The sequence below is a fragment of the Haemorhous mexicanus genome, chromosome 1 (genome assembly GCF_027477595.1).
Source record: "Haemorhous mexicanus isolate bHaeMex1 chromosome 1, bHaeMex1.pri, whole genome shotgun sequence".
In the NCBI taxonomy this organism is placed as follows: Eukaryota; Metazoa; Chordata; class Aves; order Passeriformes; family Fringillidae; genus Haemorhous; species Haemorhous mexicanus.
Window position 1 is genome coordinate 31,972,007 of NC_082341.1, and position 27,278 is coordinate 31,999,284.

The following is a 27,278-nucleotide window of genomic DNA, read 5'->3' on the forward strand; positions in this document are numbered from 1 at the left end:
TCTCACTATACCGCAGCACAACGCTGTCCACAGCGGGGGTATCGGACAGAGCTGAAGAAATCATGTTCCTTTTTTACATCAGGAAGAGGACAGCTCTGTCACTGAGGATGACATTACAGACGTCAGGAGCTGTGGTTCAGAAAGTCTGTTCCTGTGGCTTCTGAATCATCTGCTTTGTGGCAGCACTTGGTGCCAACCAGGCCCTGCGGCAATGCCGGCAGTCCCTTACCCCGGACATTTGTGTTTGAGGTGTAACATCATCACCGAGCTCCAGAGCAAGGGATCATCATGAGCCAGTGGGCCCCTGCAGTGATCACTTACATGTCACCTAATATCCATTCAATTTGTAAATAGCCATCTCATTAAATATGCCCCATTTTAGCACCAAAAACCCCCATTCTAGAGTCTCATTCCTAATTCACTTTGTGATCAAGACAAAAAAGATGAGCAGCTATCACAGCTTTCCCACAATATGGACATGCCAAGAGCCACTCCTGATTTTTTAGGTCATCCACAGATAAAAATAATTATTTTCTATTTCATGTAAATAACTCATGATTTACTGAAAGCATTCCAGATTACTGAAGGGAAAAAGATGAAGGCGATGAAAACTCTTGCTGGTATTTCCTTTGCAAAGCTGCAGAGTAGCCTTGGCTTAGAGTAGTGTTAGGATGGTTTTCATGTGACCTTGCTGTTCAGGATAAACTCTTGGTGAGAATGACAGGCTGCAAATGCTGAAGCAAGAAGCAAAAGTGAAAAATAAAATAGTAAAGAGTAAAAAGTAGACTAAATATGTGCATGAGCTGCTCCAAAGGACTTCACTGGTGCTTTATCAGGAAAATAAATATTGTCTGAGGCTATCTGAGGAAATTATATTCCATGGATTTTTCAGTCCAGGTCAAAGCCTAAAATTGTCTATACTTTGTAGTGTGATGCTGTTTTAAAACAGAAAGGAAGACATGCAATATCACAAAAAGGAACATCCTAGGCAAACGGAGATTTTGGGGAAAACAATTCGGTGAAGCTTAACCTAGGTGCAGGGAAAGGAGTTGAGGACACAAAAAATGTACATATCCGTAGGGAACTAAGAGCAAACTTCAGAAGTATCAAGGGACTGTGGGATTACAGACTCCTAGAGACGTCAGGGGGAGCTATTCAGGGAAAGACCTTTACTGAACAAATTAGAAGTGTAACAACCTTTTTCAAATAAAAAAAAAATGTAATCTATTTCAAAATCTTTAACAATAAGTATTACTTCTGGCAAGTGGCCACAGAAAATCTATTTCAAAATAAAAAGCTTGTTACTACAGAAAACCTGTGACTTCATTTTGGAATTTTGATATGATCTCATGATCCCATAATGAATTTTGAAACATTTAATCTTCACACTCTAAGAAGAGTTACTCCAGGCTACATCAAGATTACTAGTGCTTAAGGGACCAACTTGAAGGGACAAGTAGTAGAACAGGCAGAGTGACTTTGTCACCTGGTAAAGAAGTGTCCTGCGTCAATGGCAAGCAAGGGATTTCAAACAGATGTCATCTAATATTTGCAACTAGTAATTCCTCCTTTTCTGATATCATCTGTGTGGTATCTCAAAAAATTTTGCATATTTCTTACTATGCTAGCCTTGGTTTTGATGGTGCTGCTTTTAGAAGTTTCCTCAAAGCTTGCTGAGAAGCTCAGGCTCAGAAGAGAGTGAACAAATTATACAGATTTTAGGAGGAAAGGTAGGAGCCATTTCCAACTTTGTCTCTCCTTTTACATATAAGACAGTGCCAGTTTCATAATGAATTCAATAGAAATGTTAAGAGTTCACCCTCTTACAGTAATTTTACATTGTCTTTGAGAAAGTTTTAAAACAACTTTTTCTCTCTGTGACACTGATCTTACTCTTCTGATAAGCAGATATTTTCATTACCCCTGTGACCAATTCCCTGAAATTATTTACAAAAAATTTCTTAATATGGACACAATCAGGAAGATACAAAATGTGAAACAAAAAGTAATGGAATTCTAGAAATGTTAAAGGAGGCTTCCAACCATTTTTTTTTCATCTTCATCATAAACCAGGAAAGTCAGCTTTGTTTTCCTGACTGTTTGCAGGCTTTTTATTCTCTGCAGACCCAAGAGCACAGAGAGCTCTGGTTAAACCATATGTTCACACACCAGCGCTCCTTTCATAGCTGCGTTTCCAAGGGTTATCAGCTCTTGAAATTTGCTGTCTGAAGGGTCTTGCACCCCCATCACATTGCTTAGCAGAAAAAGTTGACAGCTGTGAACTTACCCACTCAGATGGCAAAGCATGCACTGACAGTGGTCATATGGCTGCATGACTCTCTTTGCTCTTTCATCAGGCAAGCGAAGTTCTATCAAAATCAATGGAGTTACAACAGTTTAAAAACATGTGCAATAGCTTTCCGTGGGCTAGAGGGTGGAGATGACAAAAAAGACCAGTGAGGGATTAATAATAATAATAATAATAACAACAACAACTATTTGTCCTAAATAATGTCTGTAGTTGAAAGCAGGTGGGGAGACAAAAGTCCTCATGAATTCAAATTGACTTTAGCTACTACCTTTTTTTGTTAATAAAAACTGATGCCCGCATCAATGTCTAAAAACTTTCTCCATTTTTAATCTGTTTTCAAGAGTGTGCACTGCTTTGGAGGTGTGAGAGGTAACATTTCTTTTGAGGTGCGGCATAACATTTTTCATGCTCAACCAAAAAACCACAGTGATTTTAATTAATTTGTTGTTGATACTCTCCCAGGAGTCAGGCATTGCAGCTTGCTCCATCATACTGACACAAGTGTTCAGACAGGGAGGCAGAGTCACTCAGATCACAGACAGGATCCTAATGAAAACTAGTAAAATTCCTTTGGTGTCTTATTTTCCAACTAGATCCTCCCTCCCAGTCTGACATAATGGCTCAAACACCAGTGCTGACACACATGGGAAGTGGTGAGAAAAGTGACTCGTGGCATAAGTCAGACTACAGACTGGCAGTGATACTCCTTTTTGGTAGCATCCTTCCCTCCTGTATACCCATTTGATACCATGTCCCCACTTCCCAGGAGTTAGCAGGGCTCATTGAAAGAGCTTTAAACTACATTTGAATTATAAATAAGCCTGGGGGCAGCACACTAATGTATGATTCTATGTTACTATATCAGCTTATAACAGTTGTGGAACTACATGCTAAATGTTATGCAGAAAGCAGGAGATTTCCTTAATAGTTGTGTGCTGCCCAGGCTAAATGGGAGATTTAATGTACAATTGGTAACAGCATAGGAGTCTCCATGGAGTCTTCTTCTACATGACTTTAAAAAAAAAATAGTAGAACATCACATTTTAGACAGTAGTTATTTTGCATAATGTATAAAATATACAACTTCCCACAAGAAAAACTGCATAGACTATTGCAAACAGATAATAATGAAACACAAAAGTTTAATTTACCCTTCCTTAAAAATGCCTGTAATTCTGACCAAGGCCTTTATTCTCTGTTCATGTTTGCCAATTGTTCCTGTATCCATAGGGAATAAAGACAATACTCCTTGATGCCTTCACATCAGCATCTTTTGAAAGTCTAGGCACTTTCAAAATACTGGAAAGTCCAGACAAGGAGTATAAGAAAAAAGTACACCATAGAAATTTCAATATTTGAGCATTTTTGAGTAACAACAAAAATCTAAGTAAGAGCAGCAGGGACTGATGGTTGATAATGCAGAGCTAAAGCACAAAGGGAGATTTTTAACAAGTTCCCTCTCCACACCAAAACTGCCATTGTCACACGTAGCTGCAGCTGTAGGGAAGGGCTGGGGGGAAGGGGATGGTTTCATATCAGAGCAGTTCAGCTTGACTGCTTCTGGTTTTTATTTTTAACTTCTGGTCTCACACGTAATTTTAACATCAGCAGGGGAAATTGAATACATTCTGCATTTTCAACGAGCGATACCAGGGGACTTCACAGCGAGGAGTGCCTGACCCAAGCGAGCGGGCAGAGCTGTGGTGCTCCCCTGCCAGGCACGTACAGAAGCCCTGCCAAGGAAGGGGTATGTGAGAGCTGGTGTGCTGCTCTTGAGAAGCTCTTGCACCAGGTACAAAAGAAATTCCAGGGAGAAGAGCTTTTTCCCCTCAGGAAGCAGGTGTGACTCCCAGGTAGCCAGGACCCTTTGCCAGGAGGACTTGCCACCCAATCCTCCTCAATTTCACCATAGGAACCAGCTCTTCCTTCCAAAAAGTAGCCCATGGAGGAAGTGAGGCCTTCACTTCTGCCCAGGCTTACTCAACAGCTCTGGGGTCAGAGTGTCCCTGGAAATCACTTTCTATTTCTGCCCAAGGTCTGAATTTTTTGTACTACATATTTGAGCAAACTTCCCTTGGAATCCACTAAGGTGGCACACAGGCTCCTGATCTTCTCTTTGTGACAAAAAAAAAGGTTCACTTTAAGAGGAGCAATAGAAAAACATCTTGGCCAATATTCTTCTTGGGAGTTGAGAGACTTTCCTGTAAAGGAGTAAAACTGGGTTCACAATCCATTTAAATAAGGAAGGGATATGATTCAACATCTCCCACATCCTGGTTGAGCAATCTAAACAAAAAAGCACCAGACCATCTAACTAGCCATCTGAAGGAAAAAATTAGTTGGACCTCTACCACTCAGATCCTCTGGTGATGGGACCAAAGTCTTTATAGCTAACCTGGCCCCCAGGACACTTTTGCTTCAAGAACAGCAGTGTGGCAAGAGTGACTATTACAGATCCAGCACAATCTATTAACCCTATTATAGTGTGCTAGGATGCAATTAGAAAGGGCTCCTGCTATGGTAAGTAGGTTCCCTTGCACAAATTCAGTTTAGAATAATAAAGAAGTTTGCTAGAACTCACCCAGCAAGGAAGAAAGACTCAAATACCCCAATGTGCAAGGCAATTTCTGAGTAGTGATACTCAGTTTTCTCAACAAAATGGTATGACCAAAGTGGCAAACTCCATAGCAGCTTCACTGTGTCACTACAGGATCCTTGAGCTAGAAAACCTCTATGAAAGCACGCAACACTACTTGAAGGTGCACTCTGCATTTTGGTTTTCCAGATTCCCATCCGCTAAGAGAAACTTCCAACACATTTGAAGTGCTATTGAAAAGTTATCTCCCAAAAGGAATGTACTGAAGCCTTGCATCTCATTCTAACAATGGAGTTACAATACTTTTACCACTGATACTATCCAGTTTCTGCTCTGACTACAGAGAGAAACCACTGCTTTCCAGGAAAAAAACATAAAAATTTCATTAAATGACTTGGCTTATGCGTAGGTAATTTACAAAGTCACAAAGACAATCACCAGGAAAAGCAGAAAGAGAACGCAAGAGAATGCACGGCTAAATGTCAAACCAAGTGAAACAATAGTCTGATAATGAGATTATGGGCACAAAAACATTGGGCATGGACAAGGGTAAACACAGTTAGATTTACAGATGTCTCATGGAACAACACATGAGCTTTTATTTAAGAGTGAAATAGATCCTCTTTGCTGAGGTGAGCTAGAGTTGGTATGCATTCATGTGTGGGATTATAAACATTGGCACTCTTCAGTTTCCTTTGGCATTGAGCAAGTTCCTTGGAGGGAAAACCCCACTTTTGAATGCTTTGTAAAACACAATCTACATCTAATGTACCATATTAAAAATGGTAAACAATAAAGATAAATACTTACACCATTCAGTACCTCCCAGACACTCAGGCTCCCCAGTGATCTCTTTTCAGCATGGCCATCTTCTCTGGTGACTGAAATACCTCACTCTTCTTCATCATATAACTTCTTTGAATTATCATCTTTCATGCTTAGAAAGCAAGCTCAATGGGAACTGAGAAGTTCCTTAAACACAAGTGAAACTTGCAGTCAATTAATTTTAAAAAACAGACATTTCTTTTAGAAGTACAGCCCTACAACAGCTCAAAACACAATGCTGACAAAATGGCATCCCTGTCAAAACAGTGTTTTGTCCTTGTGAGTGATGCTCACAAAACAAGCCAGGTAACAGCATGCTACTTGTGAAAAACCCAAGGCCATCAGTATTTCTAACTTGACCAGCCAGCTCTCTGCTCTGGTGTCTCAAGCACCCCTAAAAGAGGCACCACTCACCCCAGCAGGCACACTGTGCTGTGATGGAGAGAAAGCAACAGCTGCCTTCCTTCCATGAGAAAAGTTCATCAAATTTCTTCCTTATGTCATTTAACAGTGCAGTCACAGAAGCAAAGTGCTCCTAGTGAAAATCTAGTTTCACTGTCAGGTGCCAAAATATTTCCATTGAAGCATTAAAATGCCTGCAATCATTTTGACTTGAAGGACATGTAGCATTAGATGTGTCTTGCAGCATCCAGATATTCCCCAAGACCCTTATATCTAGGACCTCTTTCACCAAGGACTGCATGGCTGGAAGTTGTTGTCTGCCAGAAGTTGGCTAGAGAAGTCCATAGCATTATTTATCTTCTTGAAATTAAGCAGATAAAGCTGAAAACCAGGACATAATTTAAAGGTAAGTAAAATTTTTTCCTCTAAACCTGTAATCTAGCTTAAGGCAAGGAAATTCATGGTACTTGCATATGATGCACTCAAGAAAAAAAATCAAGTCTTACTACACATCTTAGCCTTTTTTAAGAATGATGCAAGTCTTCTTTTAGGAAAGAAAAGTGAGCAATCCCCAAAGCTTTTCACAAAAAAAATCCCCCAAAAACTTTGAAGTTACTTGGCAAAAAACCAACAGAGAAGGAAAGAACTTGCCAAGCCACAAAAAGTGATGGGCCGTTAGTAAAGTGCACCAGGACTCTTTGGTGACATGCAGCTTGTCAAAGCAATGTTTGCTTATGAGAAACAAGAACACGGGGTATTACTGACCTGCTCAACCTGTTCACTTCAAATACAGCACAGGGCAGCTTGGTTTGACATTACAAAGAACTCTTACACTCTTTACAAGCTCTGTAGGAATTCGAGTTCCCTTGTTAGAAGCTATGAAGAATTCAACCAAAAAAAATGTCAGGGGAATCAGACAGCTTTCCTCCTCATTCAAAATGTTTGGAAGTTATTTGCTTAGTGATTGTCATGATCCCATTTACAACTATTGGTATTTTCTTCCACACACAATCCAACACTCCTATGGAAGAACACCACATTTTCAGTTGTATTTCTTCTCCTACTACCAACAGTACTATTTTAAGTCATAATCCCCAAATAAACATTACTGGTTTTTTGACTACTGTAAAATAATGGAGATTATTAGATAGAAAAATGATAGTCAAACCAAACACACAGATTGGAGTGGAACTTACTGCACCCTAGTAATTCTACTTCATTGAAAGACCATATTTTTCCATGTAAGAATGCCATTTATGTTTGACTCACAACACTCAGCAAGCAAGGTCTCCTGCTGCTGCCAATGGCACTGGGTTTTGCCCCTGCACATGGAAGGGCTCCTTGCAGACACGTGCCTGGTGGCTGACAGAGGAGGAAAGACAAGTTTTGACCATGACAGCTCTGGCAGCTTGTTGAATTCTTCAGTGGTAATAGCATTTCCGTGTTATCATCCACCTCTCCTGAAAACAGGCTCCTTTCTGCAAACCTCCCAGGTTATCAAGAGCAAAAGTGGCAGAGACTTGCTCCCAGGCAGACCAGTTCTAGAAGAAAGAACCTTTTCCAGAATGGGTCAGTGAGTTGCACATTGATCCTAGAAAACACACATGGGATGATCCTGGGTTGGCTGTAACTTGACTGGAACCTGGAACAATCTTCATGTGTGACAATTGGAGAGGAGAGATTTTTTTACAACGTTCAGAAATGGTCTCTCTGCTCCTCCAGAAATGTGCAGTAGTAGTGCTTATTTCTCAGATAGAAGAAAAAGTTGGTTAAACACTCAGAATTTCTGAAATCCCACTTTAGGAAGTTTTTACATACCAGTATGCAGCCATCTTGTTGACAGTATAAATGAAAATACAAAGAAAAAATTTGTACAATGAAATACAGTGCAATAGAAATAAAAGAATGCAAGAACAGTAATCTACAGTATTACAAAGATGCTATGCAGGAAAGAAATTCCTTGGCATCTAGAAACTATGCCTCAGAGTCTGAGTTATAATATTCCTACATTTTAAGTACCAGGATCTCCTGATCTGTAGGTAAGTCATGAGCAAGCACTGTTTGTTCAGAGATTATTAAATTTTGAACAACGTGACTACTGATGAATCAGTGATATTCAGTGCCATACAGTGCCAACTAATTAGTAATGCAGTGCAGATCTCCTTTACACCCTCCCCAAAATCTAACCATTATTACAGAGAGATCAGTGCAAAAGTATTTCTTCTATGTACAGTACCAATTAAATAAGTGATTTTCCATAAGAAACTGTCCAAAGCAATACAAGTATTCTAATGCCATTGTGTAAATTCCAGTTCCTTCTTCCCTTGAATGCTATGCTTTGTCCTAGATTATCAAATGGAGTTTCTAAGCCATTAATGAGCACCTTTCACTGGAGCATGTAAGTATATTCTGTACTTCTGAAAAGTCACATGGACATTCATATAAAAAAAAGTAAACAAAACCCCAAAATGAGAAAACAGTAACTGAAGGATTAGAGACTTTTAGATGAGGAACAGTTGAAACTTGCTTTTATTTCACTCTGCAGATGCAACTACACACATCAGCAAGACTGTATAACAGTGATCAGCACAAAAATGTTCTCTGAAAATTTCTAAGGAATAGAGACTTTCACAATACAATGAGTTATTAATAAAATAAGTTTACAAAATTAAGAATTAGAGCTACAGAGAAGACAAAATTACAGAATGCTTGCTGAAAAATATTATTAAGGAAACACAGCCTTCTACTAAGTTTTCCTCATTTTAAGAATAGTATTTTCACTTAGGTTAGGTAAAGGAAAAGTTTGGCTGTCTGCAGGGAACAGCCTATGAGTCGCCTGGCAGCGGAAGGAAATCCCTGAGACGTACATACATGTGCTATCGCAAGTGGAAAAAGAGGTAGGCAGGAGTTCCCTCCCTGATGTATCTGCCTGCCTCTGATGGTTATGCAAAAGCAAATACCAGACTTTGAGCTCATCTGGCCTGGCTGTTTTAATCCTTTAGCACATTTCAGTTGGATCTTTTCATTGATAATAGTCAAACGTACTGCTAGTGGCATGCTTTCTTCTATGCCTAATGCCACAGACCTGACATTACAGCAAATACTGTTCTGGCAATATCCCCCCTGCTGCACTTGGGGACCTGGGCAGAGATGGATTGCTGCTGTTGAAAACTGCTCTCTCACACTTGTGTTCCAGCACTAATATCTCTCCACTGGGCAAAATTACAGCAGCTGCTTTTCTGCTACTGATAGAAAGAAACATTCAATAAAAAAACAGTAGTACGCTGCTTCTTTCCTGAGACTCTCTTTTCAGGCTATGCTTAGAAAATGAAGTATTTGGGGTATTTTTCAGTTTCTGCATTGTCTCTAACACCTCTCTTACGCCCCATGTTCTGCTCTCCCAAGTCTGTAATCTCCTTCTAGGAGTTCCCAGTGCAGACTCTGGTCCTCCTTATGGGAGAAAACATTTACAAAAAAAAAAAAAAAAAGGCAGTTTGGCCAAAATCAGTTCAAGACATCCCAAAAGTTCAATGTCAGCATGCCTTAAAAAGTTTGACTCAGACTGCATTCTACAAGATTGATCCCAACAGGCACACTTGCCCTGGGTGAAGAGTCCCCCTGAAAGGTTAAAATTCCTGCAACAGGTAGGCAGAAAGAGATAAGGCAGCAGATAACAGGGAACCTCGTGGCATTTCCTGCAGCCCCCCTCCCGAAGGACCTGGCTTTGGTCCATTCAAAGCGTTTGATGTATTTAATCCCACCCACATGTGGCTCAGAGACAACTTGCGACTTGTACTACCCAGCACCTAAACACAGGCGTTTAGTTTCACATATACAAATAATAAAAATAGCTAAAATACAGAGATAAATATACATCATAAGAAATCCATAAAACATTAAACCACGTTAAAATATTAAAATATACGGAAGCGTATCGCATATATAACGTATGTGTATATATAGGCAGGTATGCATGTATAATTTCCAGGAAGTTGTGTTCGGCTGGAGCTGGCAGGCTCCGAGGAAAGCCGGCCCGGGGGGCTCCAGCCCCGGCCGGGACCCCGCGGGGCAGGTGAGCCGGCGGTGAGTGCGGGGAGCAGCCCGGCCCTCAAGGAGTTACGGAGCACGATTACTTCATGTTCCCACCGGCTGCTTTCGGCCGCCCCCCCGGCCCGTTTCACAATCCCGGCTCTCGAGCAGTCCTGTCAAGCCCAGCGCGCTGCGAGAGCACACACCCCCCGTGTGCTTCATGCCGGATTTTCCCAAGGCCATGAATAATCTCGAAGCCCCCTCAATAAATACTCGTTCAGAGATGCCCGGAGCTCATTCAACCCGCCAGCCTCGCCGACGACAAGGGGCCAGGGCCGGAGCCGAGAAGAAGCCGCACCATGAAGTTTCCCCGGGACTGTGGCTGCGACCGTGCCCGCGCCGCCCGCCGCCGGCCGCCCGCCCTCCGCGCCGCGCTGCTGCTGCCGCCGCCGCTGCTACTGCTGCTGCTGGTGCCGCGGGCCGCCGCCGCCCCGCTGCCCAACGCAGACTCCTCGGGGGAGGCCGAGCTGGACGAGGCGGCGGGGCGGCGGGCGGCGCTGCCCGACAGCCTGCGGCTGGCGCGGCTGCTGCACGCCCGGGCGGCACAGCTGCAGGACGAGGTGGGTACGGCGGCAGCGTGGGCTCGCACACGCTCGCTCGCTCACACGCCCGGCCCGGCCGCGGCTGCCTCCTGACAAGGCGCGACCAAACCTCTCCGTGTCTCTCCCCAGATGTGCGAGAAGTTTGCCGTCTGCCAGAACAGCGTGGAAATGCTCCTCTACAACAACCTCAACCTCCCCAAGGTGACGGAGGAAGATGGGTGTCTGCTCGCCGGCTTTAATGAGGCAAGGAACAGCTCTCCTTTCCCATCTAATCCTGTATACCTGGGGCAGGTTTTACCTGTATACCTGGGGCAGGTTTTACCCAGAACTGTGCAAGTTGACCTAAAGATTTGTGCCGGCTCTAGCCGGCTTTGGCCAGACCTCCACACTATAGAAGCATCACCTGCTAACCTGCACACAGCACTGAGATCAAGGCACTTTGAACTCTAAATGACTTTCTCACCTTTCTCTCATTTCAGGATAAATGCTTGCGAAAAATCTCCAGTGGGCTTTATACATTTCAGACATACCTCAAATACATACAAGAAACTTTTATCAGCGAAAACCAAAATGTTGAATCACTATCCTATAGCGCAGAGCACCTGGCACGTACCATAAGACAGATGGTGAGTTGATTTTAAATTCCCTCTGATGATTTTTGTGCCTTAATACTGATGTGAAGTCAGAAATAGACGATGCTATGTGAAATAGAGGATGCTGTGTTTCAGTTCCTTGAAAAGACAGGTGACAGTTCCTTATGGTCAGATCTTACCCTTATGACTTAGAGGTTTTACAAAGTTTTGCTTTCTTTTCTTAAAGAAACAAGTCTTCTTCCTACTTTCTATTGTTAGTTATAATTTCCAAACCACCTAAATGCATCACTGTTTTAAGAACAAATATACTAAACTGGTTGATAGAAATAAGCTTTCTCAGAGAGCCTGTTTATAATTGCAGAACTGCAATTCAGCCTGTACTAATGTTGGAACCAACTGAGAAGTAGAAGACAGCAACTTTTTTTAAAAGTCCACATTAAAAAAAAAAGAAAAAGCAAAGTATATTTTTAAAATATTATATTTAAAACTCTCCAAACCAAACTTTTAAGCCAAGCTGTATGGTATATTGAGATATTGCTGTCAATTTACCAGATAGCTCCCTACTGAAAAACACATATTTTGCTTGCAAAAGATCTTCTTTCACAAAAATATTGATTTCTCTCTTGATTTGGTAAACTAAAATGCTATTAGTTTCTGACAGACATTTTTCATGTTTTGAAGAACTCTGAAAGATCACACTTTTAAAATTTACTTAATTCCAGTAGTTCTTGCTATTTTAATAATCCTTAATATGAATGCTTCCTTTTGTCTTTGGGGAAAGCATTTGCCTTAATAAAAATCACCCAGGTAAGGACTGCAGAAGTCTTGGGGCATTATTTCCTTCCAGGCAATTCTCAGCATGTGAAAAGCATATTGAGTATTGTGTGTTTGCCATACCTTTCCTAACATATTTACTTATACCCATCATTCTTTATGTGAAAGGAAGCCGAACTGCTTTTTTTCACACTGTGCTAGCTGAGAATAATAGTCCTGTCATAAGACAGCAACTGATTACTGGCTTCCAGCTTGATACATGAGTTTGCAGAAAGTTTGTTTCATAACTGAGAGAGACTAGGTTTGTTGGGTTTAGGGCTTTGGATTTTTTTTTTTTTTTTTGACCAAGGTAATCAAAACAGGCAGAATTAAACACAGTGATCAAAAGCACTTGAACTTGTAGAAACTGGGGAGTTTTTGAGAAAAGGCCTTGAACTTCAGGTTGGAAATTTTTCTTTGTGAGAGAAAAATATTTAAGGCAAGGACAGCAAAGCCAGAATCCATCACTTGTGGTTAAACAGACCCACCAGCATGATACCTGTCTGGATATCCAGATACAAACTTTAACAGAGCACAACAGGAAGCTGGGCATACCAGGAAAAGCAGGTGTGATCAGAACACACTCTCAAGTAGTCTGGATAGGAAGAATATTTCTCTCTTATATTTCACAAAAAAGATGTTCCAGAAGGAGGTTTGCATCTTTTTGTCACTTGTTAAAGGGTAAGAAAGATCCTAAACACAGGACTAAGCAGATACTTGCTAGAACTTTGGACTCCAAATCACCTAAAACAGCTCCATGATTTGGTTATATAAGTCCCGTTTTCAGAAGTTCCACTTCTTGGGACAAGTTCTTCAAAAGCCTTTAGGTACTGGGTGCACAGTGCTATGAGTCAGCATTAGATAAATAACTCATTAAGATAAATAACTTTTACTCATCTTGTAGTTATGCTCTCATGCATCAGTGAAAGTTGGTGGTACATAGTCTCACATGTGACTAAATGCCTGGAAAGTAAGAACTAAGTAGCTAAACAAGTTTGACATCTTTGGAAACTTGTCAATCTGTTACAAAATGTGAGTACTCCAATGTCAGCCAATTAACTTACAACTCAGGATGGAGCAGTGCAGGTTAGGACAAACCATGATCAGCATCTCCCTACCTAACCAGCCACTTGACTGCCAAAGAGCAGGAGGGGTGTATTGATCTGCCCAGAGCCTGCTGGACCATGATGCCAGAGGCTGCATTCAAACCATGGCACTATAGCCCAGATTCCTACGCAGCAGTCGTCGCAGGCAACAGCATTCCTCACACCTCTCCAGAGAAACAGGGCTGGAGGAAAGCACAGGTCCCAGGGAGGGCTGTTGTCTGCAGTACAGAAAAGGTGGATATGCAGCAGGTTGGGAATATACAAACCAAAGCTCTCCAAAAGGCCCAGTGACAGTGCTTTAACCAAGGCCCTCCAATATGGTCTTTCTCACAGGTGATCAACCCCGAAGAAGTGATCATCCCAGATGCAGCTACCCAGGAATCACTCCACACAAAGCTGAAGTCCACTAATGCCTGGACAAAGAAAATCACCATCCACCTCATCCTCCGAGATTTTACTTCATTTATGGAGAAGACAGTGAGGGCTGTGCGCTATTTGAAAAACACCAGGAGTTTCAGTGTTTGAATGTTTTAGTTCAGGCACAATCCTTTGGTTACAAATCTGTCAGGTGGCAGATAACAGTGTTGTTCTGTTTTAAGAACTAGAAATAGTAACAATGGTTTGCTTCTATATACATTCCCATTTCCTTTTAGGAACTTATTTATTGTATTTAAGATATTTATTAGGTTTTAATATTTCTTATTTATATTTTCAATATTTAGAAATAATTTAAACAGATTATGTATTTTATTTCCTTTCTAATGGTACTATTCAGATATAAACTTATTTAATACGTATTAAAAAAATATTTTCAGAACCCAGAAAACTTTTTGTAAAACTTATGATTTTATACATTTGAGAGATGGTATTTATAACTTTTTTATCTATTTAAGACAAATAAAAGCAGATTTTTTTAAAAAAAGCTTGTATAACCCCTGTGAACTTGAAATAAGACGAAAGCACTCTAATATATCCAGCTTTTAATACCTGCAATTATCAGAATAACCACTTTCAAGAACTTCTCTGTATCATTAGGCCAGTTCTCTACATGTGCTATCAAGTTGTCTATGTATATACATATGTGCTATATGTACATACATAGACAACTTGATTACCATATAATTCTTAAAATGGGATATGAAGGAACCAGATGCACTGCAAAGGGCACTTTAGAATGAACAAGATAAACCATCAATGCTCCTGAGAAACAAATGGAGAAGTGTCTTAGATTTAATAAGGAACACCCAATAAAATTGTTTGTAAGGATCTTCTTACAAGTCAAATAGTCTCTTTTAAGTAAAGTGGTGAGACAACCACATTAACCACTTTGACATGAATACTATCCTCTGATTAGTTTATTGCTGTCATCCAGGGGAATTTTCCAAGTTTGGTTAAACATTTCTGGCGCCTACTGTAAGAAGTAGAATAAAAGAAATATAGGTTATTTCCTTAAGCAATATAAACCAACAGATTGCTGCTGAGCAATGCAGCAACATGCGTTTGTCTTTTATAATTTATACTTCACTAGTATGGACAAGCCACATACCATGAATGCATGTTCTTGTGTGAAAAAAAAAAAAAACCAAAACAGAACAGGACTTAAGCCCGAGTACCAAACCACTGAACTTTCCTTGGCTGCATCATCTGCAGCACTGTAGCTGTGCAGGTACCTCATATACCCAAACTCAGAGGAATTCACAAACCACACAGGGGATGCAGGCAGCAGAAGTCCCTCAAGCTTTGTCCCTAAAAATGGTAGATTATTAATTAATTACCCTCACTTTTCCTTCTGGCACAGTGGTGAAGATGCGCAGATGAAAGGCACGCCTTGGAATGTGGATAAGGATGTCAGCAAACTCTCCTCTTCCTCTGAGTGATCTGATTGTCCACATATGCATTCCACCACTGGGGATGCCAAAACAGTGACCAGTCCACCCACTGCTCACATCTCAGATGCTCAAAACAAACCACTGCTTTGCCCAATATGGTAAAACGGTCATCTCAAGTTGAGCAACATCTGGAGAAGGAATGAAGAGATCTCAAGGAGCTCTTGAAAGATGTCTGTGGTGAACGGGTTCTCTAACAGCATGTAAGATCCTACTTTAACTGTCCTGGCACATGCTCAGGAAACATAGGAAAGCCTGGCTTGGCCTTTTCACTGCTTATATTCACAGGAACTTTCTTTAAGTGACCATTTGTTCAGAGATCTTTCTGGCCTTTATTATGCCAATAAGAGCTAAAAGACCAAAGTGGATCCCACACTGGACCTAACGTGTGAGAACAGAGAGGGAAAAAAACAAAAAAAAAAGAACAAAACCTGACCAAAAGGAAACCATCTCATGGTTTCACTTCTCCCAGTAGAGAGTGGATTCCTGAGATCACCATTAGTTACTATGTACACTGCATCTAAACAAACTCACACTGAAACACCAAAAATCATGTAAGAATTGGAGTGCTGAAACCTCTTGCAACTGACAGACAAGCACCAACACTTCCACCCGCACCCTGCCGCTGATGCAATTCTAATTGATGCAATTCTAAAATCCAGGCTGTCTGCAATTCTAGTAAATATGTAAATGCTGCCATGTTTAAGGGTGCAGAAGATGAGCAAAGATTACCACTTGTTGGGTGAGGAGGTCAACTTTAAAGTCCTTCCTGGAAAAGTGTTATCCCTGATGGCGTCACTGAGCTGCCATTATTTCACCTGTGGATCCTCCACAGCTCTCAGGGCTCTTCAATGCAGCAGCTGCCTTGCGGGCCATCAATCTCCTGTCACAGTGGCAACTTCAGGGCCTGCTCCCAGGATCAGCACCTGAAGCCAACTCTCACTGGTGCTTCTGACACACAAAATATTTGCAGTAGGGAATTGAGATGAAATCAGAGAAGACCTAAACACTGCTAAACATGTTACAGGGCCTCTCAAATGAACCAGCCTATCATTCTTTTTCCAATTTGCTGTGTAGAAACTATTTTACATCAGTAAAACACACAAAGGCATTTATTTAGTTGGCAGACCAGCATAAAAAACCTAGAACAATAATAAAAACTGAGCAGTCCTAACTACACTCAGCAACAATACCTCAACACTTCTGTTGAAGAGAGCTCTTCCAAACTGACAACCAACTCAATGAGCAAAGAAAACTCCAAAAAAAAAAAAAAAAAACAAAAAACCAAGCAAAAAAAAACCCCATTAACACAACTCAAATTAAAAAAAAGACTTACTAATAATGACCTAAAAAAATACAAAATTACCCACCAAAGCAGCATTTTGGCTGCTGCTGTACAGGACCAGCCTCGCCCTGCACATCCCAGCTAGCTTTTCCCCACGTTTCCATTCATCCTTAGTCGTTAACCTCACACTGAGATTCTGGAATGCTTCACAGATGACCAGCTCCCTTCATCCTGATTTTAAATTTCCAAAGAAGGAAGAAGGTAAAACTATGTTGAAAAGCATGCATACATTACACAGTATGCAAGAAAAGCCCACAGTATTCAGAAACAGTGTTTAAGACGAGAAACAAAATAACCCCAAGAGCAGCTGCTGTAACACCAGAATGCTGGATAAGAGAGAAAAAAACCCAAAACAACCCCGAAAAACCAAAAAGACAGAATGCAACCTAGTATTTAAGTCATCTGTAATAGAAATGTGGAGGGGTGAGGGTAAGGGATAGTTTCTGAAGTATTATTTTTCTATTTTTTTAACCATACTTTACTATATAAGAAACTTCTAAAGGAAAAATAAAGTGAAAAACATTTCAGCCTGACCAACTTCCCAGGCTAGAGTACCATTCCCTACCCAGTACTGATGTAAACACTAAATTTTGGCAGAGAGAACTACTTGAATGAGACTGCATGCATCTCTAGCGCCTCCACAGATTTTATCAACATCTGATGGTGAGATTAGCTAAATCAAGCTGATGCTACAAGGGATGGAAGAGTTACAACACCAGTAAAGCGTGGTAGCAGCATCACTTTTCAGCAGTTATGAGCCAGTAGGTCAGCGTAGCTTGATGGGAAACTTCTCCCTATGTTTGCCATTGTTATTTGTAACTAATAATATTTTCCAACTTCAATTTCAAAGATAAAATGATGGAAAGGTAATTATGCAGTAGTATACAACAAAGTCCTCATGGGCAAGGTATTGGCAAAAAAAAAGACATATATATATATATACACACACACACACAACTAGAAACCTTGTGACTAAATCCTTGCTTTTCAACTCAAATTATTAGATAACAATTTCTGATCTCTCTCAATGAATTTCTTTCCTCTTCTTGATAAGGGGAAAACCAAAACCTACCTACTCCCTTACTCTAAAAAAATGCAACCTGTGCAGGCTTCAACCTTGAAGTACTACCTCCATGAATTACTAGCAAAATCAACCAATTTCTGTAATTAAACATATTTAACCAAATCCTCCTATATTTTCAAGACTCACTTTGGCATCAGAAAACACTCCACAGAAATTTTGCAATCTGGATTTCTATTAGTGACCAGAATCTAAGATTCATTCTTTCCTGAGAAAATAATTCCTGAGAAAATGTTTAAAAAAACAAACAAACATTCACAATCAGAATCAAAACAGTGAGATTTGATTTGCCCTGCGATATTCTTTTCCACATAGCAGATAAACATTCCCTCCATTTAACCCATCCTCTAATTCTGAATTAACATAACCATTACCAAGAAACAATGTATGTAACCCACAAGCTTGACCAAGAAATGGCTATTGCATCACACACCATCACGGAAAAGTATTCAGAAATTGCAATTAAGTCGTTATTTGTAAAAAATAAATAAGTCATATGACATTTAACAGGATGTGGTCTCTCCTCCTGTGGTGAAAACAGATGTAATGAGCTTTAATTTCCACAGCTCATCTGTATCATCATAGCTTAAATTCCAAGACTGTAAGAAAATATTTCCAAAAGCATCCAGGATATATACAGTTGATTTAGCAATTCTCCTGATAAAAACCATTATGTTAGATGTGTTTCATTTACCACACAATGCAAGAAGATGAGATCTTAAGCAGCTCTTTGTCATCTACAGCCATTTTGGAAAACAGCCATACAAAGTAGCAAAAAAAAAAGTTTTATACTTCACCAAAATGGGCCTGTCGTGACAAAATTCTCAACATTGATTCAGTCTGCACACTTTGTGTTTAAATGATATAGTTCAGCTAATAGGAGCTTTGCTGGCAAATTCATTCAAGGAAAAAAAACCACACAGCCTCTATTTTATACCTCTGAGATACAGCACAGTTATTTTGTACCACTTGTGTCTACATCAGGAATTTGTAGGAAATTTAAAAACCTGTTATAAATTCCCAATCACCTTAATTTTGCCTCACAAAATTAAGGCCTTGAAAATTTTATGGAGCACAAAGATAGGTTCCTTTGTAGATTAAATTATTAAGAATAAAATTATACTCTAAGCCAGATTTTTTTTCCCCTTTAGTGATGACACACTAAATTGACCATCCTTTTTCTACCCTCCTAAGCAGGAGATCCACAGTCCATACACCAAGACCAAGAAAACCATCAAACTCACAGGACTCCTTCTCTGTCCCTTGCACAATTGCTTGTCACCAGGTACAACAGGCTCCAGTGACAGGTGACATTTCCCTGACACTGAGGCAACCACGAGCACACTCCACATCCTCCACTTAGAAGGCACAAAGTAAAAAGCCAAACAATCCCTATCTCTGGGCTACGATCAACAGGATACCTCAAAGTCAGTACAAATCTCCACAAACTCAGGAAGGCATCAATGATTTTATTTCACACATCTACACTGTAGCCTTGAGCTCAGCTGTGGTAGCCAGAGCCCATTTTTCAGTAAACTATGCTCACTGGCTTTATTCCAACACTAAGACTTCACAGGACTCCATCACAAACCCCATCACAGAAAATAATCTGCACCTGGCTGCAGAAGGCACTGATTCAGTGACAGAGATCAATACATTCAAGCAGGAAAACTCATATTTGCTCTTTTCTAAGTGTCTCCCATGTGACAGTAAAAGAAAATTTTCTCAAGTTCTACTGGGAGAAAAACAGAAAGAAAAAAAAAACAGCTTAGAACACCTGAAATTAATAAGACCTAATTAAAGTCCCCAGCCTTGACCAAAATGAGAGTTCTTCCATCTCACTCCATAGACCTTGCTCTCTTTTCCCTAGCACTACCAAAAACCCCCAGTCTTGCTAAAACTAGCATATTTCTGACCTTTCTTAAGGGAATTAAGATTCTTCACAGGAATCTCTTTAATGTATAACTTCCCAAACTACTAATCTGCTCTAACATCCAAATTTAGTGAAAATGGCAAAAACTGCAAAGTAACTTCAAAACATCCATACCAAAGATTTCTTCATTTTCAAACCTGAAGAAAAATACCTCCAATTATTTTTTTACTACCTTACAATTAATGACCAAGATTTAAAGATTAATACTTGTTCTTTTTTTTTTTTTTTTTTTTTTTCCCACCAGGGAAGAATATAAATGTTCATTTAAGGAAAAGTTTCACTCACCTTTTAATTACAGTAAGAACACTATTTGGAATGCAAGCCTGGACACATTAACAAAAAACATTATACTACATACTGGCATTCAATTTAACCTCAGTTGAAGGTACTATAAAAGACTTTTCCCCCCCTCAATCTGAAAACCCAAGATTTCTATGCTAATAACTTTCCTGAAACATACTTCAGTAGCAGTGAATTACCAAAAATTTCCAATCCAATGTGCTTAAAGTAAGAATTTCATAAGCAATATTTATCCAGTAATTCCAAACAGCAAAAAATCTGAAATGCAACTATTTTTAAAACAAACTTTCAGCATGGACACGTCACAGAATCTGTCCCGTGCCTGACATATGAATGCTTTTGTAAAACTTTTAATGAAAGAGGAAACACTTCCCTATTTCTCTACCTCTTGCCAAATACTATAATTCTTGGAAAGCAGCCAGAGCAACCATGTGGCGGTTACCACCCACAAACCACATCCCCAAATGTCAGACACACAACAGGGCACATGAAATACACTTCTGCAGGTGTTTGGGTCCATCCACCCACTGCTGCATTTTGGATATTGTACACCCATGTGAAATGTAAAATCTGATTGAGAAATATGAATACTTTGCACCAAATATGTATCTCTTAGTACTGAAAATCTCAGGTTACTGAACAAAATTCAACAGAAGAAAAATGTTCCTAATCATGATTAAAGGCACTACCAAGTACCAACAGATTATTTCATTACTATTACCATTAGGAACAGTCAAGAAAAGTAATCAAAAATTTAATTTCTTTCATAACTTAAGACTGTGAGCAGTTACATTAATCTCAAGTTACTGTAAGAGAAAAGGCACTAGGAAGGCTGCACTAGCAAAAGGATACACGGTCACAAGACACTTCTACATTCAGGCCTTGCACTGTTCCACTGTCAGCAGTCCATCACCATTAGCCATGCCAGTATTTCATGGCATTTGACTGATTTATCATGATTAATGGAATTTTAAAGAACATGCTGGTTGGCATTAGCTCTCTTAAGCGTTTTCACTTTTTTCTTTCTAATTCTTGTCCTTCATGTCCTTCTCCCTTTGCTCATTTCTCTCTGTTTCTCCAATCAGAGCCTTTAAACACAGTAACATTTTACCATGAATTGTCATGGTAGATTAAAAACTGTCATGGTAGATTAAACTTAAACATTTAAATAATGTAAAAAAAGCCTGAAAAATCAGTGGGGTTAAAAAAAAAGCCATGCCAAAATCTAGAATACCTTTGTTGCAATGATAATTTGGGGCCAATAAACATTATTTTTTATCTCATCACTGCAGAGATACAAACTACCCTGAACAGCTCTGGAAGTGAGAGAGCACTCTACCCAAAACAGCTTCTATTTAACAGAAACCAGACAGTCACCATTTTAAGTGCTTGAACTTCAGTGTTAAAAGGGAGAAAACCAATTGAAACCAAAACAAACACAGTCCAAAGAGCAAGATTTCAGCATAAAAATGAAGCACATACCTTGTTTAGTGTACTTGTTATCTTCCTTCAGTTACACATTAGTAACTTTCTCTTACAGTAAGAGCAATTTATACACACACACACACACAGGGCACTCAACTGTTCTGTCCTCCCACTCCATCCTAAATCCCAGAAAACACAGAGATCATTTAAAGGTAAGTTTAGCAGGAAAGTATACTTTTTTAGTATTTAACTGTGCTAGAAAACACAAACATACATATCCCTCAATCCTTACTGTATCCACAGATAAAAGAATCCAGAAGAGAAGATAAAAAACCTGAAGTGGATCAGCACAGTAACCATCCACAGAGGCTTACCAACATTTGGGCAAGGAACTTTTGAGGAATATTGAAGTATTTAAAACATTAGCTCAATTTTCTGGTTATTGTGAAGATAAAGAGGAATCTTTACCCAAAAGGCAATCATTAACAGAGATAAGTATGGGAGTTGAATATTACCATATTTTAGAAAAAAAACCACAACAAAACAAAACCCCCACCACAGGTTTCTGTAATAAATAAACCACTACATTATATCATGTAAAGACTTAAAAACAATATGCATCCATTCAAACAGTATTTATTTAATTACACCGTAATGCAAATAAGTTAGGTCCATATAAATTCACTTTGTTGTATGTACAACCTATGGCATTAGCAAGCTGATTGAGCCAGCTGGTCTAAGTGTCGGCCTCATCCTCTGGAATGTACGCATCTTCTGACACTCTGTCCATGGGCTGCTTCTACAACAGGACCACCACAGCCTTCAGCCCCAAAGTAGACTGAAAGGGGAGGGGGGAGGAAATCAAAGTCAGATTTGCAGCAGGTACTTGTCTTTAAATTGATATTTGTAAAACACAAGTCTGGAGGAACAGCCCTACAAATGTATAGAATAAACACTAGCCCCCCAGAATACTGAAATAATGCCACCTTCAAAGTGAAATTTAAGGCTACAGAGCACCAGCGTGTGCTCACAAAAATGAGCATCTGAAAGCCTCAGATTAGACAAAACATCTGTTCATTGTATCTATGTATTTATATTCTGGTACAAAACACATCTTTTACACTGTAAAGATGCACACCAAAAAAGAAGTCTCAAACTTCTTTCCAGTGAAGCTAAACATAGAAAGACTGTCAGCAAGCAAACAATTGCAGCAACTTGGTTATTAAGACAACAGTAGATTCCACTGAAATTGTAATATGATCCTACTACTTTTTTTCCCATATTTTCTACTGTTTCTACTGAATCACTGAATCCTAAAAATTCGATTTCTATACACTATAATTATGTAAGTCAAGAAGAGTTAATCTATGACTTTGTAAACAATACAGTCCATCAATTATTCGTTTTAGGAATCCCTGGTCCTGCCTAGTAATCAAAGGCATTTCTTGAAAAACAGAAGAACCATCCCTCCTCAAAATATGTAATTAGTTAGACCCAAGGAAGCCCTACAATAAAACTTAAATGTCACTAGAACGTAAGCATTACAAATGCCATAACAAAGAGTCCCACAAGAAAGAGGTAACATGAGCCAAATACACTTTGCCTTACGACAGTGACTTATACTGAAGGACACAGCCCTTTATTTCATGCACCTTTTATTATGCAGTGTTATTCCCTCATTTGCCAAGGCAGGAGATTGGATTTTGGTTTCAATTTGTGCTAAAATCTGAGAAGCTATTGTTCAATGCAGAAACTTGCACAAACTAGCTCTACAACCCATTAGAAGGGCAGCTGTCATGCAAAAGACACAGGAAGTTCCATATCTTAAAAACTATGCAAGATTAAGAGAAAGGTCTTCCCAAGAACTAGAACTTTGCTGACTTGTCATGTGAATTTCCAAAGAAACAAGAACCACAACAATTAAAAACAAGGCATGGAAGCATCATTCACAACTGCTGCTGGCCAGAGACAACACCCAAACCAGTAACTATCTCCAATGGGTTTGTACATACATTTGGAACCAATACATACCTCCAGATAGTTGGCTCAGGCATTCCAGGATCTGCACCTCTTTTAAAACCTGAAGTGAAACATACATTACATACATATATAAAAATAAACAAGTATGTGCAGGTTTCTACATAGTTAAATCTCTATGAAGTTATTCCAGCCCATTAAATGGCAATAAAAAAGAAAACTACTGAACATAGAATTGTGATTCATGAAGCTATGCAATAACCTGAATAAAACATGCACATTCTTACAAGGGTTAGAAAGAAAGAAAATAAATACCAGTGTACACTTTTCTTTTTTTAAAAAGTCTTACCTGCATCTTTACCTGACCTAAAATTCAGGATCAACTAAATGTGTGAGATGAAGGAAGTCACCTATGCCAGAGATCAAGACATTCATACTTTTACACACACAAATCCACAGATGTTAAATCTTATTCAGAAAGCAACCTAGCAGGGCTCTACCAACACAGACACCTAAAACTGGTGTAGAGTAAGCACCTTGAGGCCTAACAGGCAATCCTAGAATGACATCTGACACACAACTTAAAAGCAGGATTTCAGTAACAGTTCACCCAATTTAGCACGACAGAATGCTAAATGTTAAATCAATTTAACCTCAGATCTTCTATTCTGATTGGCACTTTTTGGAGAAAGTTACATACTACGAAAGCCTGCAAACCAACAAGCTGTTTTCTAATACCCAGGAAAATGAAATGAAAGTTAACTATAAAGAGTTCATCGCCAGCCCCCAATGACTCAAATATATCAACTGAGTAAAGTATATGTATACTAGGGAAGCAGCTGAAGGTTTAGTATAGGAAGTATCTTTGCTCTCTGGACTGTAAAATAAAACCTTGAAGCAGAATCATGCAATTCAGGCACTGTTCAATATTACACTGGCTATCTAGAAGTGAATGTTTCATGAAAAATATATTATTTCCCTCATTTACAGAAAATAAGTAATTAATGTCATGTTGCCTGAAACACAGGTCACAAAGGTTAATGGAAAAACTTCCATTAATTTCACAGGCACTGGGAAAGCTCTTTGAAGATAACTTTGAATGATTTCAGACTATTAGACATCCTGACCCAAGTTCTTTGGCTGCCATACTGTCCAGCAACACAGATTAAAAATTCATGAATTGCAGCTACACTCTTTGTGTGTGAATGTTTCTGCCTCCTCCCCTCACCCCCAGTATTTTTAAATAAGCAAACCAGGTTTAACAAAACAGCATTGGTCTACTTAATTGACTTCAAACCAGGGCAGCCACTTTAAAGAAAGTTTAAAAAAATACAACAAAACCCCACCAATGACCTATAATTGCACATTCTCATACTGGGCTCCTCGTACGTGCCCTGAGCTAGAAAGCCTTACAGAGAAAGTTACAGGCTCAAATTTGCTGACCATTTCCTTGCTTATTTTTAGTTCAGCACGTATTTGATACACACAGGGTCACACAGATTCAAAAGTAATCCTAGCAGAGAAGAGGTTCTTCCAATCCTCCAGACTTTGGGTACATGCCACCTCCAAATGTCTATGGCAATCAAGGTGGCATCTGCTCTTCCCCTTCCTATTTGCTTACACTTTCATTACTGCAGATAAATTTAAAAGAAGGCAATGTACATGTGGTACAGCACACTTTTTTTCTGGAGATATGAACCTAAACTACTACAACTTAAATTTCTCACTACTACATAACAAAAAATATACCAGGCACCCTGATATTAGTGCAACTGTAGATACAGTAAGCTGGTTTTATACAATTTGAAGTAAGTTATTTAATGTCACCAATGTAACTTATTAGTGTCACTAATGTGACACTAAGAAGACCATCTTTCCATCCAAAAACACTGTCATGGAAGTAAAATCTAAACAAAACTTCCAACAACAAATTAGGTCACAAAACACTGTTGAAATTCCACCCAAAACTTATTAATTTAAAATAATTTATAAACTAAAAATGGAAATTCAATTAAAGTTCAGACCTAATAGTGCTAATTAGTTTTTTCCATAGTTTTTGAAGTGACTTCTTTTGCTTGCAGTTGCTGTTAAAGCATTTTTGTAACTGCTGAAGAGACCAACGTTTTCCTGGTTGTTATCTATAAACAATCAAAGCCCTTCAAACCAGGCACTGCACTCCCTTCAATTAATCAAAACAACTCTCAGATTTGACTGCAAACACATCAAGCTCCCAGCCCTCCTTCATGTTTGCACTGAATGCAAAGATGCCTGCCTGGTTTAGGTGCTTTTCCCAATAGGCCCAACAGTTTGGGCAGAAAGTAAGCCAAATGAATTGCAGGGATCAGCCTTCCTGGGCCCCTCTGTTATAAAAGAAGTGAACAAAAGTGTCCAGCCTCTCTTAAACAAGGACAGCTGACTCTAACTCAGCAGGAGAACTACCCTGTGGTAGTGATGCCTGGCCAGCCTGATGACAGGAGCAAATAAAATATATCCTGGGCACCAGGCACAACACCAAGGCATCTCCTTAACATTCCACTGCAGCTTGGAAACAGGAGCCACACCATTTTTGGAGGGAGAGAGACTGTAACCTGTATTCCTGTTGCTGGAAATTTAATCTCAGCCGGAGGCTGGCAATGTCCTCAATGCCATGAAGCAGAGCTCCAGCATTCTGTTCACCAGACTCCCTAGAGCACAAGCACAGACTATTACAGCAGGCAGTCACTGGCACAGGGTTAAATTCACAGCCCCATTTGCTGTTCGGCTGCTTCAGTGCTCTGCCCGCTCCCTCACACAGGATAGGCCTCCAGGGAGAAAAAGGGGCAAAAACTTCTTTATTACAGAACCATAGAATTGTTAGGGTTGGAAGGGACCTCTAGAGATCCCCTAGTCCACCCCGTGACAATGCAGGGTCACCTAGAGCAGGTGACACAGGAATGTGTCTACCTGGGTTTGGATTGTCTTCCCAGAGGGAGACTCCACGACCCCTCTGCGCAGCCTGTTCCAGTACTTTGGCACCCTCAACGTGAAGAATTTCTTCCTCATGCTGAGGTGAAACTTCTTGTGTTATAGTTTATGGCCATTGCTCCTCATCCTGTACCTGGGCACCACTAGAGTCTGGCTCCAATCTTGGCACTTGCCTTTAAGATATTTTATGCTTTAATGAGATTCCCTCCCAGTCTTCTCTTCTTTGGACTAAACTGGCCCAGCACCCGCAATCTCTGCTCATAAGAGAGATGCTTCAGTCCCTTAATCATCTTCATGGCCTTGTGCTGCACCCTCTCCAGCAGCTCCTCGTCTTTCCTGTACTGAGGAGCCCAGAACTCGACAGAGCACTCCAGATGTGGCCTCGCTAGGGCCGAGTAGAGTGGGAAGATCACATACTTCTTTTTTACAAATAAAAAAGGGGAAAACAAACAAAAACCACACAAACACACAAACAAAAAAAACCCAACTATAACAAAAAGCCTCCCCGTCTCAGTTCTGCCAAGGGCAACTCCGCCCTCCCCTCCGCACATGCGCGGCGATGGCCGCGGGTGGCGGGGAGCGCGGCGGGGCGGCCCTGGGCCCCCGGGCCCTTCCCTCGGCCCCGCCGCTCCCCGGCAGCGTCCGGACGGGCCGGGGGGCGAAGAGCGGCCAATGGAGCCGGCCGCCCCAGACCCGGCCTCGGCAATGGCCGCCGAGGGCCCCCGCGCGTCCCCCGCCCGGCACTGACCGAGATAGAGCACTACGGGGATGAAGCCCCAGCGGATGGCGAACTGGCCGCCCTTGAAGAGCTGCTGTAGCCGCTGCTTGGCCTCCTTGCTAAGCTTCGGCATCCCGGCGGCGGGGCAGAGAGGAGGAGGAAGAGGAGGAGAAGGAGGAGGAGCGCAGCCGCTCTCGTAACAGTGCCGTGCGCTGGGCGGGACCCATCGCTCGGCTGCGGGGCGGGGAGCAGGGCTGGACCTGGGGCGGCCGAGGAAATGGCGGCAGCGTGATGGTCTCTGTCCGCAGGGTGTTCTCAGCCTGCCGCAACCCCGGCAGGCTTGTCCCGCCCGCCTTCCAGCGCCGCAGGCTG

At 40.6% G+C, this 27,278-nt stretch overlaps 2 protein-coding genes across 6 annotated transcripts; one reads left to right on the top strand and one right to left on the bottom strand.

The window, feature by feature from the left end:
- Positions 1-1,575: 1,575 nt before the first annotated feature.
- IL6 (interleukin 6) lies at positions 1,576-18,096 on the top strand. Of its 5 annotated transcripts, none has more exons than XM_059844781.1 (6): positions 1,576-1,730; positions 3,920-10,783; positions 10,895-11,008; positions 11,245-11,391; positions 13,611-13,754; positions 15,076-18,096. In XM_059844781.1, the coding sequence occupies exons 2-6, from the start codon at positions 10,523-10,525 to the stop codon at positions 15,079-15,081; spliced, it is 672 nt and encodes a 223-aa protein (XP_059700764.1). In that variant the 5' UTR covers positions 1,576-1,730; positions 3,920-10,522; the 3' UTR covers positions 15,082-18,096. The 5 variants fall into 5 exon arrangements, with proteins under 5 accessions (XP_059700764.1, XP_059700753.1, XP_059700723.1 ...); XM_059844770.1 differs by lacking the exon at positions 15,076-18,096 and having other exon boundaries at positions 1,578-1,730; positions 3,920-6,540; positions 8,482-10,783; positions 13,611-14,544; XM_059844740.1 differs by lacking the exon at positions 15,076-18,096 and having other exon boundaries at positions 1,578-1,730; positions 13,611-14,544.
- A 3,771-nt stretch (positions 18,097-21,867) lies between these two features.
- Positions 21,868-27,097, bottom strand: TOMM7 (translocase of outer mitochondrial membrane 7). Its single transcript, XM_059844795.1, has 3 exons — positions 26,937-27,097; positions 23,279-23,327; positions 21,868-22,085 (listed from the first exon to the last, which is right to left on the bottom strand). The coding sequence occupies exons 1-3, from the start codon at positions 27,037-27,039 to the stop codon at positions 22,070-22,072; spliced, it is 168 nt and encodes a 55-aa protein (XP_059700778.1). The 5' UTR covers positions 27,040-27,097; the 3' UTR covers positions 21,868-22,069.
- Positions 27,098-27,278: the final 181 nt, after the last annotated feature.

What these genes read in the sequence shown, in the direction of transcription:
- IL6 (XM_059844740.1), top strand. Translation starts at nt 10,523, where the DNA reads ATGAAGTTTCCCCGGGACTGTGGCTGCGACCGTGCCCGCGCCGCCCGC. An exon ending in TGCTCGCCGGCTTTAATGAG is followed by an intron (nt 11,009 to 11,244) that starts GCAAGGAACAGC and finishes CTCTCATTTCAG; the next exon opens with GATAAATGCTTGCGAAAAAT. An exon ending in CACGTACCATAAGACAGATG is followed by an intron (nt 11,392 to 13,610) that starts GTGAGTTGATTT and finishes TCTTTCTCACAG; the next exon opens with GTGATCAACCCCGAAGAAGT.
- TOMM7 (XM_059844795.1), bottom strand. Translation starts at nt 27,039, where the DNA reads ATGCCGAAGCTTAGCAAGGAGGCCAAGCAGCGGCTACAGCAGCTCTTC. An exon ending in CCCCGTAGTGCTCTATCTCG is followed by an intron (nt 23,328 to 26,936) that starts GTCAGTGCCGGG and finishes GTTTCACTTCAG; the next exon opens with GTTTTAAAAGAGGTGCAGAT.